The following is an 11,241-nucleotide window of genomic DNA, read 5'->3' as shown; positions in this document are numbered from 1 at the left end:
GGGGCCCAGTCTGCCTATCATACTGTATGCAACACAATTCCTTGGCACACCAGGGACAGCAGAAGTGAGAAGTGAAAGAGCATGAATGTGAAAGCCCTTTCTTTTAGGAATAGATACCTTCTTCTCTGACTCACTGGACTGCGTTGCTTGTTTCTCAAAATACTAGAATTTCTGAGTCCCCAAAGGCTACACAGGAGAAGGGTTGCTCCTTCCATACCTCTACATGCTTCTTAACTATGCATAAGGTTGAAGGGCCAAACTTGCCTGCCAGTTCCCCTAGAGATAGCAGATTTTATCTGTGAATTCTGTTGATAGGGTCCATCCCATATTTTGCAGATTCCATTCTTTATAAGACATTGCTGCTTTCAATTTTTCACTTCTTTTTTTTTTTTTTTTTCCTGGACAAGGAACCTGAATCGTCTCATGGTCCCTGGCACGGTGTTCCGAAATCACGCGAGGCTTCTGACTTTCAGTTGTGCTGCAGGGGGCAGCAGGGAGCAGCCCATCATTTCTTTATACAGCTGCTTAATAATGATAAAAAACAATACAAAAAACATAGGTTCGATAAATTGAACAGGTCTCCTAAGTTAGGTTAGGTTCCACACCACATCATTAATCTCAGAATAACTCGACAACTTAGGTAGTTGTCTTCCCATTTAACACTAAAAAAAGAAAGAAAGAAAAGAATGAGACCCCGGGCGAAAACACTAAATAGAGGTATTAAGACTTTAATTCAAGGTCTAAGTTTATCAATAGCTGGTGTTATGGATACTGAATGGTGTTTCTTTCTTTTTTTTTTTTTTTTTACAATTTAAACATTTTAGTATTTTTTAAAATTTGTTTATTTATTTATTTATGTTTTGGCTGTGTTGGGTCTTCGTTTCTGTGCGAGGGCTTTCTCTAGTTGCGGCAAGCGGGGGCCACTCTTCATCGCGGTGCGCGGGCCTCTCACCATCGCGGCCTCCCTTGTTGCGGAGCACAGGCTCCAGACGCGCAGGCTCAGTAGTTGTGGCTCACGGGCCCAGTGGCTCCGCGGCATGTGGGATCTTCCCAGACCAGGGCTCGAACCCGTGTCCCCTGCATTGGCAGGCAGACTCTCAACCACTGCGCCACCAGGGAAGCCCTGAATGGTGTTTCTTGAGTTTTCCTTCCTGAAAAGCAAATCTGTCCATCGGGTACGAAAAAGCAGTAGCTGGAGTCCGTGGCCAGCCTGGCAGCACTATCTTATGTCAGCACCCCTGGGAACACTAAAGCTACTTTTGATGGTAAAGGGGTAGGTAGGAAGGAGGTGGGACTGTGGACATGACACCAAGCTTAGAGGGCCTTATGGAGACTAGGCAACGGCTGTGCCTTTCCATAAGGGAGAGGTATTGGTGGTGTCAGTGTCATGATATGAACCCCTGCTGGCCAATGCACCCCAAGACAGAGCAAGATTCAGGGATCTGTGAGCCCCCCGCCCCCGTCATGTCAAAAGGGACACAGTGCATTGTGTCACCTCCTGTAACAACTGTGTCAGGTTGGCCAGGATGGTATCCTAGGGGACCGTTGTACTTTCTCCTGGCCACAAAGCAGTCCTAGAATATCATCACCACTGTCATAGGCAACAACTTCAGCAAGATGGCACCAGCCACCTCTTTTACCTGTCCCCTGTTACATTTGGTAAATCAGGTTTTCTGCTTTCACAGAATACTCTCTCACATGATTTCTGACCACAGTCCCAGCTTTTTTCCTCCAAGAGTTTGGTCACAAGTTTCAAGGCCAACCGAGTTTGCTTTCCTGTCTGTAGTCCAATAGACAAAGAACCCATAAGAACCATGCCCCTGAAGATGATCTGACTATGTTGCTACTCAATTCATGTTTAATATCTCGCTGAACTCATTGTCCTGCGACACCCTACTTCCTACCGATTGTGGCTTCTAGACTGTCTGCATGAGCTGGACTCTGTTATTTTTTTGAGATGTACCTTGTCTGATATTACATTTATTATACATGTTGCAGATATGCTTGACCATAATGTGTATTATATAATTATTGGTTTCAGGGTTCAGGATTTATCCATTAAATCAGGTTTGTTCACGTGTTGCTCAAAACTTCTAAATTCTTATTAAGCTGTTGGCTGTTTGAGCTGTCAGTTGCTGAGAGACATGTTAAAATGTACCACTCTTTTAACGGATGTGTCTATTTCTGCTTGTAATTCTTTCAATTTTTGCTTTATGTATTTTGAAGCTATGTTACTCCAAGGTTTCTGGGACAAGCTCGAATCCGGGAAGGCATCCTGAGGTCACTGTTGCACTCCCTCCTGACCATAGAACACACCCTGTGGATATGATCACTTGAGAGGTCATCTCTAATATCCTGTTTTCACATGAAACAGCCTCATAAGATGACAGGGGTCAACCCCTGTAGGTATCATGACCCACACCTGTCACAGCAAACACTTTTATTACCCAGATTTTATATATTCATAGTAGAAGAACTTACACGGTTTCTGACCATAGCCCTATTTTCCCTCCCAGATTTTAATGACCAGTTTCAAGGTCCTTCAAGTTTGCCTTCCCCGTATAGTCTGACAGCCACCAAGACCATGTGATCCATATTTTCAGGGAGTGTCTACACAGCTTCACCACCTGCAAATAGCAGCACTCACCCAACTGCCTTGCCACTGACAAACTTATATTCAATAATGTGAGATGCCTTCCTCTACCCCATGACACCCTAGCTCCAGCAATTATAGCTTTCATCTTCTCCACACCCCTGTTATCCCTGGCATTACAGACACCTCAGCACCTTAGTCAGGATTGGTGATGCCTTTGGCTCCACCCATGGCATGTCTACATCACCTGCCTTAGAAGGAAGCTGAAGGTCAACTCAGTGGTGCCCTTCCAGAAAAGAGAGGGAATCATCCCAGTGGGCTTCCATCTCCAGTTTTCTTACCCCACACCAAAAGGCCTTTCTTTCCTCGATATAGTTCTTGAAGTCCACCACCTCTCCCCTTTTATGTACCGCCTTTTGTTCCTGGCACATTCCTCTTTCTCTTATTTTAACATCCAGCTACTTTGAGTCCATCTGAAACAATAGGTATGGGCACAAAGGCCAGTGCTTTTTCTGATACCTCTGCCTGGGCTGGTTCCTTTGCCCGGCAGTGAGAAAGGCTCTGGGTGACAGTTTTATCTCCTGCTCTTTGGGGGTACAGAAGCAGTTGGCTTTTCGAGTCCTGTGAGGACCCAATTCTTGGTCTCTGCAAGTATCTAAGGCTGTGAGTACTTGAATGGTGAGAAGTTCCCTTATTTAAAAAAAAAAAAAAAAGTCCTAACAAACAAACCATGCACATACTATACATCTTAATAGATTTTTTTTTAACTTAGAGGCAATGAATCTGCCCAAAATATTAGATAAAGCAAATTACCTAAGTGCTTCCTCAGGTAAAAGGTTACTTGTGTTTTTTGGTATTCTATCCATATGCACTTGTTATGCATTGATTTGGCCATCATTTGGGGCTACCCCTCCGTTTTCCTGTTGTCTATTGACCTCCTGGTCAGGCCTCCACATTCACTAACGTTTAGCATCCATCTGGATGACCCATCTTACATTCAGACCGCTGGGTTACATACAGAGCGCTATCCCTGAAGGATCATGTCCTCTAGTTTGACCTGGTCCCTGAAAACTTCCATCCATCTCCTTGTCAGACTGCTTCTCCCTCTCCTCTGAGCTGCTATGCAGGACTTCTCAAATCATTCTTCTCAAGACAAGACTTTAACACATTCCCTCTTGCGCTCAGCTGCCCTCTCGTGCTTCATAGAGAAAACAGAAAGCATTTGGTGGGAACACCTCAATTTCCTGCTTATGCTGCCTCTCTTCATTCCGTTTCTCTGGAGATACACCTAGCTCACCCTGCAGGACCGTCTTTTGTATAAGGCCAAGTCCCCAGTACACTTAATCCTCTTTAAACCTGACATCATAATTTAAAAAGTCCCTGAGGTTCCTCAAAAAATTAAGGATATAATTACCACATAATCCAGCAATCCCACTTCTGGGTATAGCTCCAAAAGTATTGAAAGCAGGGTCTTGAAGTGATATTTGCACACCCACATCCATAGCGACATTATTCACAAGAGCCGTAAGGTGGAGGCAACCCAGGTGTTCGTTGACGGATGAATGGATAAATAAAATGTGTTGTATACATACAGTGGAATATTATTCAGCCTTAAAAAGGAGGGAAATACTGTCACATGGCAACACCATGGATGAGCCTTGAGGACATTATACTAAGTGAAATAAGCCAGTCACAAAAAGACAAATACTATATGATTCCACCTATATGAGGTACCCAAAGTAGTCAAAGCCATAAAAACAGAAAGTGGTACGGTGGTGGCCAAGGGCTAGGGGATGGGGAAAATGGGGAGTTGTTGTTTAAGGGGTGTAGAGTCTCAGTTTTGCAAGACGAAAAAGTGCTGGAGATCCGTTGCACAGCAACGTGGATATACTTAACACTATTGAACTGTACACTTAAAAATGGTTAAGATGGTACATTTTCATGTTCTGTGTCTTTTAACCAGAATTTTAGAAGGCCCCTGGACCTCATGTCTCTTTCTAGCTGCAACTCTTTGGAAGAACGTTGTATGGTCATTGTCATCTCTTCTTTAACTCCCACTCCCTTCTCAACCCACTGCCCTCTGACTTCTGCCTTCACCACTCCACTGAAACTGCTCTTGCTAAGGTTTTCAAGGACCTCTCCAAGTTTCTGGGCTGAGGGTACTCAACCCAGGGTATTGGACACCGTTTACCACTTCTTTCTGGAAGTTCTCTTATCGTTGGCTTCTGTGAGACTCTCCCTTGGTCCTTTGCTGATGTCTCACTGATAACTCCTTTTTTTTTTTTAAGTCTTCTTTTCTTTCTTGCTATCCTCTCTTCTTCCTAAATAGTTCTGTCCTTGGCCTGCTGCTCTTTGTGTCTTTATAGTTCTTCATAGTTTCACTGGGACAGCTCAATTAAACCTGAAGTATCCACTATCAGATTTATATCTCTGATTGGATCTCCCTCTGACTAGTCAACTCTATCTGAATGTCCCATAGGCTGTTCAAACTCAGCTCCTGAATTAAACTCATCATCCCTCCTCCTGTGTTCTCTAGCTCAATGGCGTTTATCCCCCAAACCTATTCTGAAACCTGGGAGTCATACTGGAATCCTAATTCTTCTTTATCCTCCATATCCAATTAGTCAAAAAGCCCTATTGATTCCATTTCCCTTATTAATTCTCAACGTCCATCTCAACTGTCAGTGCCTCAGCTGAGGTTTTTAATCACCCAGTGCCTCCAAGTTAGTCTCTCTGCCTCCAATTTTGCCTTCCTCAAATTTATCTTCCAGAGGGTGCTTCAGTGACCTTCTTAAAACTTGAGTTTGATCATGAGGCTGGTCTACTTAAAGGCCTTCAGTAGCTTCCCATTGCTTCTAGGGTAAAGTCTCAACTCTCTAATATTCAGCATACAAAGACCATCTGCTCCCCCAAAATCATGATTGATGACAGGCCCATGATCCAAGGTGACTAATTCTTGGGGAAGTTAGACACCAGTGGAAGAAGACGAAACCTTCATGATAAACTTAGCATCTTACCAAAATAATTCTTCCTTGACCTTTCTCCTATCAGTTAGTGCATGCCTCTCCCCAACTCTCAGACTTTTACAGATGGTAGTATCCCAAAACAGCTTAGGCAGTGGTCCAAAAAGTGACATCGTTTTGCGTTGTCCTTCATTTTTTGAGTTACCTAGTTTCTATGGAACTTAAATCATATCTGCAAGTGGGGAAGGAAGGAGAGTCAGTGCCATGAGCAGGAGAACAAGTAAGAAAGGTTGAAGCAGGGTAAATGAATACGGTGGTGTAGAACAATTTTTATATGTTCTTCCAGTCTTATCCATGCTTGACTGTTCCTCCAAATTTTGAATTATACCACCAATTACCTCAGACAGAGTCTCAGAAGTCACAGAATGGTACGATTTGCAGGTTTGGACAGTGAAATAAGGAAAGAGGAATCTACTTGTACAAAATTACAAAGTAAATGGATAGTAACATCACAGACATCTCCTGACTCTCAGAGCAAAATTTTTTTCTTTAATGTCCCCGTGCCATCAGGGGTTTTTTTTGTTTGTTTGTTTGTTTGTTTTGGTTGCAAGATTCTTTATTTTGTAAACCATACATAAACAGTAAAAAAGAAAATGCATTTTACCTTAAATATTATATAAAGTTAACATTAAAGTTTTTTTCTTAGTGTATATAAATCAAATGGAAAGAATCCAACAACTTTATTTCAGTGGATTGTATACTGGGAAACCAGCTGACCACTGTTTAAATGGTGACACCAGTGTGTAACACCCAACAGGTTTTTCCACTTTTATTATGGGCACAAAACCATAGGTCTGATATCCTTAAAAGCGATGGTGTACCAGAAGGGCTACATGATTAATTAACATGCTAACTTAAATACAACAATTAAAATAATTTTTGTTGCAGTTAAATCTTAAATGCTACTCCACACAATAATCATAAACATGTCCACATGGTAACTATGTAACAGTAGAAAAAAGAAAGAAAATTCTATTTTCTTCATTCCAGCAGCAGTACCGGGACTGGTATTAATTTGTGATTAGGTGTGCCTATGTATGGCGTAATGTCCTATGTGGGGATGCATGCTGAAACCTTTCTATTTCTATTTTGCAAGGCACCATACAGTATGTTCTCTAAGTTTTGACACTAGTAACAAAAATGGCATAATTCTTAGATTAAATGCAAATATTTATCTAACATGGGAAATAAAACAAGAATGAAGATTTTTAAGTTTGATATTGGGGCAAATGACAAACTTTTTGTAAAAATACAGTTTAAAAGAATCTTTCCCTGTGTCTTTCTACTTTAAGTTCTGCACCCTATGCTGCTGGTCAGAAAGATAAAGAAACCTAGAAAGATAAAGAAATCATGCTGGTTAAGATTATCAAACAAATCAACATGAGACTTCTGTCCAAATTAAAATAAAAATCAGAAAGGACAACTATGTTTTTAACTTTCAAAATCCATGGTTTTTCCCTACTGGCCATTTTGTAAGATATCTGGTCACATCCAGAATAACTTCATAACTAAAAACTTCACTAAAACTTCATAATTAAAAACATACAAACATGGTGGAGGTCTCCAGGATGGTGACTTTGTTTTTCTCACTTTGTGCTATTCCCTCATTCACCTCTAAATCACTCCAGCTCTGGGAAGAGTCTACTTGGAAACTGCAATTAAGGTCATGCATATTTTTATAAAATCGTTAGAATCCAGGTCACTAGTATGTTATTGTAGATTCAACTTAGAATTTCTCCCAGAAAAATATCATATATGACCTCAAGCACTGGTTGTTTTGTTTGTGGCAGACTCACATAGATCAGTAGCTCTTCATAACTTTCTCTTGTCTGGCTAGACTCCATATGTGTTCTCTTTTTCATATAAAAACTCAAAGTAAATGATACTTCTCTAAACATAAAGTTCTATCACTTTAGTTGCAATATTTGAAATAATTATACAAAATATAAGTGAGTTTTAGAATCATTTTGTTTTGGGGCAAGAAGGTACTCCTCAGTAGGGGATCACTTGGTCAATAAAAGAAACGTAGAATTTGTTGCTCTCAGCTCTCATCCATCAGATGAATCCATCCTGGTCACCACCATCATCATCATCCCCTTCATCCTCATCATCATCTTCAATTTCATCTTCATCGTTCATAATGTCATCTTCATCGTCATCAGCAGCCCATTCACGGAAATCTCCACTTGCAAAATCTCCAGAGATCTCAAAATCAATAGCACAGTCTGCAGCACTGCGCTTCCTGGACCCCACGACTTCCCTTCCATATCGGTCCACACACCAGCACTGCCCAGTGCTGCCGTGGCACTGCGTTGGCTTGTAGTAACCATCTGCATCACACTGGGGGACGTACTGTCCGAGGAGCTTCTTCACCCCGAGCTGCTTCTGAATACTGCCGAGCTCCGTCTGGCAAGGTGGGTCTTGTTGCCTCTGGAAGCAGTAGCACCACTCATTGTTGGAGATGGAGCTGTCCTTGTACGTGTCACAGGAGCTGAAGAAGGCCTCCGCGCACCGCTCGTTCTTGTCCAGGTAAATGCTCCCAAGCTCTGACTGGTCCAGGAGCAGGTCGTAGTTTGTATCAAGTCTGTTAAACATCAAGCCGAGTGAATCCTTGCAAATTGGCAAAATACTGGTATCAAATCTGCTTCTCTCCGGCCGCAGCGATGCTTTAGTCTTCTTGTTCTGGCCCCCACTCTCATGCAGGGCCTTGAACCAGTCCCGCAGTCTGCTGGCCATCTCCCTGAGCTCCAGGTCACTGCAGGCTCTCTTCATATTCCTGCTTGAGCCCATGTTCGTATCTGAAGGACACGGGCAACGTCCTTCACACTTGACTGAGATCTGTTTTCCTAAGATGCATGCCTGGTATTCTAGTTTGCACTGAGAAGAGTAGGTATGTCCATCTGAACCACAGACCGGGCTGGTAGAGACCCCCGGGCACTGCTGGCAGGTGGGTGTCGGGGGACCCCTCCGCTGCTTATGCCCAACTCCTGCATCTTTCATACTGTGCATGAGCCTCCGCTGACCAACGCAGACTGCGGTCTGAGAACCGTGAATAATGCACACTTCGTGGCGACTACATTTCAGCCTTAAGCACGGGTCTTTAGTTGGGTCTAGAGCCCCATCAAAAGTCTTTCCTGGACTCTAAGTGCGGAAATAATCATCGTCTCGGAATCGGCTCCACTGTCCGGCCTCCCGGCCGTACTGGGACACCGTGCTGAGCCATTGTTTGTCGTCCAGAAAACTACCGCCGTCCGGCCGGCCTGCGGCCGCCGCCAAACCCTGCGCGCACCAGCGGCCGCGCACACGCACAGCACGGTAGGCGCCTGGAGCATCCGCGGCCGCCCCTCTGCTCTGCGCGCCCCTCCGTCCTTCCCTCCCCCATCCACGCTCCCCTTCCCCCTGCCATCAGTTTTTAACTGATCTGCTCTAGTAATTCAGCCTCTTCACACTCTGTTCCTCATCTACAATAATGGAATAATAACAGTATTTACCCTGCCAAGCTGTTGAAATGAGCTAATTTCTAGAAAACGGTTAGCTAATTCCCTGACCCACTGTAAGTGAATGTTAGCTATTATTACTATATTGGATCATCTTCTCCATCTTCCAGGAGGTAATGGCCCATTCACTGCCAGTTGCACAACTGTTATCTCCTTTTATCCAGCCTGTCATCTTGCATACATGTTTTGAGCTTCCAAGTTCTAATTTCTGTTTGGATGTAGAAAGGAAGATATTATAGGTGAGATGGAATAGAATAAGAAAAAGCACTTTGGACTAGTACTTCAGAAATCAGTATTCAGGCTAAAAAATAATACAAATAAATGTATATATGCGAAACAGAAACAGACTCACAGATATAGAAAAAAAAACTTGTGGTTACCAAAGGGGAGACAGAAGTGGCAGAGGGCAAATTAGGGGTATGGGATTAAGAGATACAAACTACTATGCACAAAATAGATAAGTAACAAGGACATATTGTATAGCACAAGGGATTATAACCATAATCTTGCAATGACTTCTAATGGAGTATAATTTGTAAAAATGCTGAATCACTATGATGTACACCTGAAACTAATATAATATTGTAAATCGACTATAAAAAAAAAAGTAGTCATGAAATTTGAGTTGGCCGATTTTCTGATTGGTTCAATTGTTCTATTCCTGAATCAGGAGTCAAAGAATGAGAGAGGGATAAAGCATGTAGGGTATTGAAAACAGTTCCAGTTTGGAGTCCTACAAGCCTGTGTTTGAACCTCAGCTCTGCCTCTTGTTATATATCCTTAGGCAAGTAAGTCACTTAGCTCTCTGAGCCAGAGTTTCTTTACTTGTCAAATATGGCTCATAATACCATACTGATAGAATCACTGTGAAGATTCCTGGGGGAGTAATGCATGCACACATATATACTTTCTCCCACATGTACTGAATAGTCAATAATTGGAAACTATATTACGTACTTTGGAGCTCTGTGGCAATGTTTTACACATTCTGGCAATGAGTTCCTTGTTAGTCTCACTTTTCAGGGTTGTTGCAAACCTTTGTCCTCTTCTGGGTTATTTAAGTCAGCAGCTGGGAGAGCCAGCATCAAGGATTATTCATCAAAGTCTATTTAAACCTGGAAACCTATAAATAAAAATAAAAGACATACTTTTATCAATAGTAGTGACAAAAAAAAACCCTCAAGAGTTTGATGAAAATACTCTGTTAGCGAGGCTGTGGGAAAATGTCTTGCTTTGTTGGTGGGAGTATAATTTGGTACACTTGTTGAAGGCAATTTAGGAAGTCTATCATATAATGAATTCATAAAGCCTCTAAACCAGCAACTCCTTTTCTGGAAACTTATCCTACAAACATGCCAGTATTTACACATGTTTTAAATAACATGTGTGCCAGGTTATTCACTGCAGCATTGTTTGTAATCGTAAAGTCCAAATGTCTATCATTAGAGTACTCACTAAATAAATTATGGTACAATCATACAATGATGCTATAAAAAAGAATGAGAAAGTGTTCTATACACTGACATGGAAACAACAACAAAGATATATTAAGTGATTTTAAAATGTTCGTAAAAGTGTATATTGTATACTATCTTTTGTGCAAAAATAATGGAAAAATGGGTGGAAGCTTATCTTCTTACTTGAATATACACACACTTGAAATTTACAGAAGAAACAAATAACCGTGATTAACTGAGTGGGAGGTGAAAACTAGGTAGTTGGGAGACTAAGTTGGGAAGGACATTTTTCACTACATACTTTAAAATTTTGGGGTTTTTTTTGAGTTTTTTTAAAAATTTTATTTTATTTTGGAGTATAGTTGATTAACAATGTTGTGTTCGTTTCAGGTGTACAGCAAAGTGATTCAATTATACATATAAATGTATCTATTCTTTTTCAAATTCTTTTCCCATTTAGGTTGTTACATAATATAGTATTGAGCAGAGTTTGCTGTGCTATACAGTAGGTCCTTGTTGGTTATCCATTTTAAATACAGCAGTGTGTACATGTCAATCCCAAATTCCCAGTCTATCCCTCTCCCCCACCCTTCCCCCCTGATAACCATAAGTTCATTCTCTTAAGTCTGTGAGTCTGTTTCTGTTTTGAAAGTAAGTTCATTCGTATCATT

The 11,241-nt window shown here is 41.7% G+C and overlaps 1 protein-coding gene across 1 annotated transcript; it reads right to left on the bottom strand.

Moving 5' to 3' along the window:
- Positions 1 to 7,661: 7,661 nt before the first annotated feature.
- LOC132357412 (testican-3-like) lies at positions 7,662 to 8,948 on the bottom strand. Its single transcript, XM_059910827.1, is given in 2 exon segments — positions 7,662 to 8,909; positions 8,912 to 8,948. Coding segments are annotated over 2 exon segments (1,275 nt in total). The 3' UTR covers positions 7,662 to 7,671.
- Positions 8,949 to 11,241: the final 2,293 nt, after the last annotated feature.

The sequence above is a fragment of the Balaenoptera ricei genome, chromosome X (assembly GCF_028023285.1).
Source record: "Balaenoptera ricei isolate mBalRic1 chromosome X, mBalRic1.hap2, whole genome shotgun sequence".
Taxonomy (NCBI): Eukaryota; Metazoa; Chordata; class Mammalia; order Artiodactyla; family Balaenopteridae; genus Balaenoptera; species Balaenoptera ricei.
This window is presented reverse-complemented; position numbering and strand designations above follow the sequence as displayed.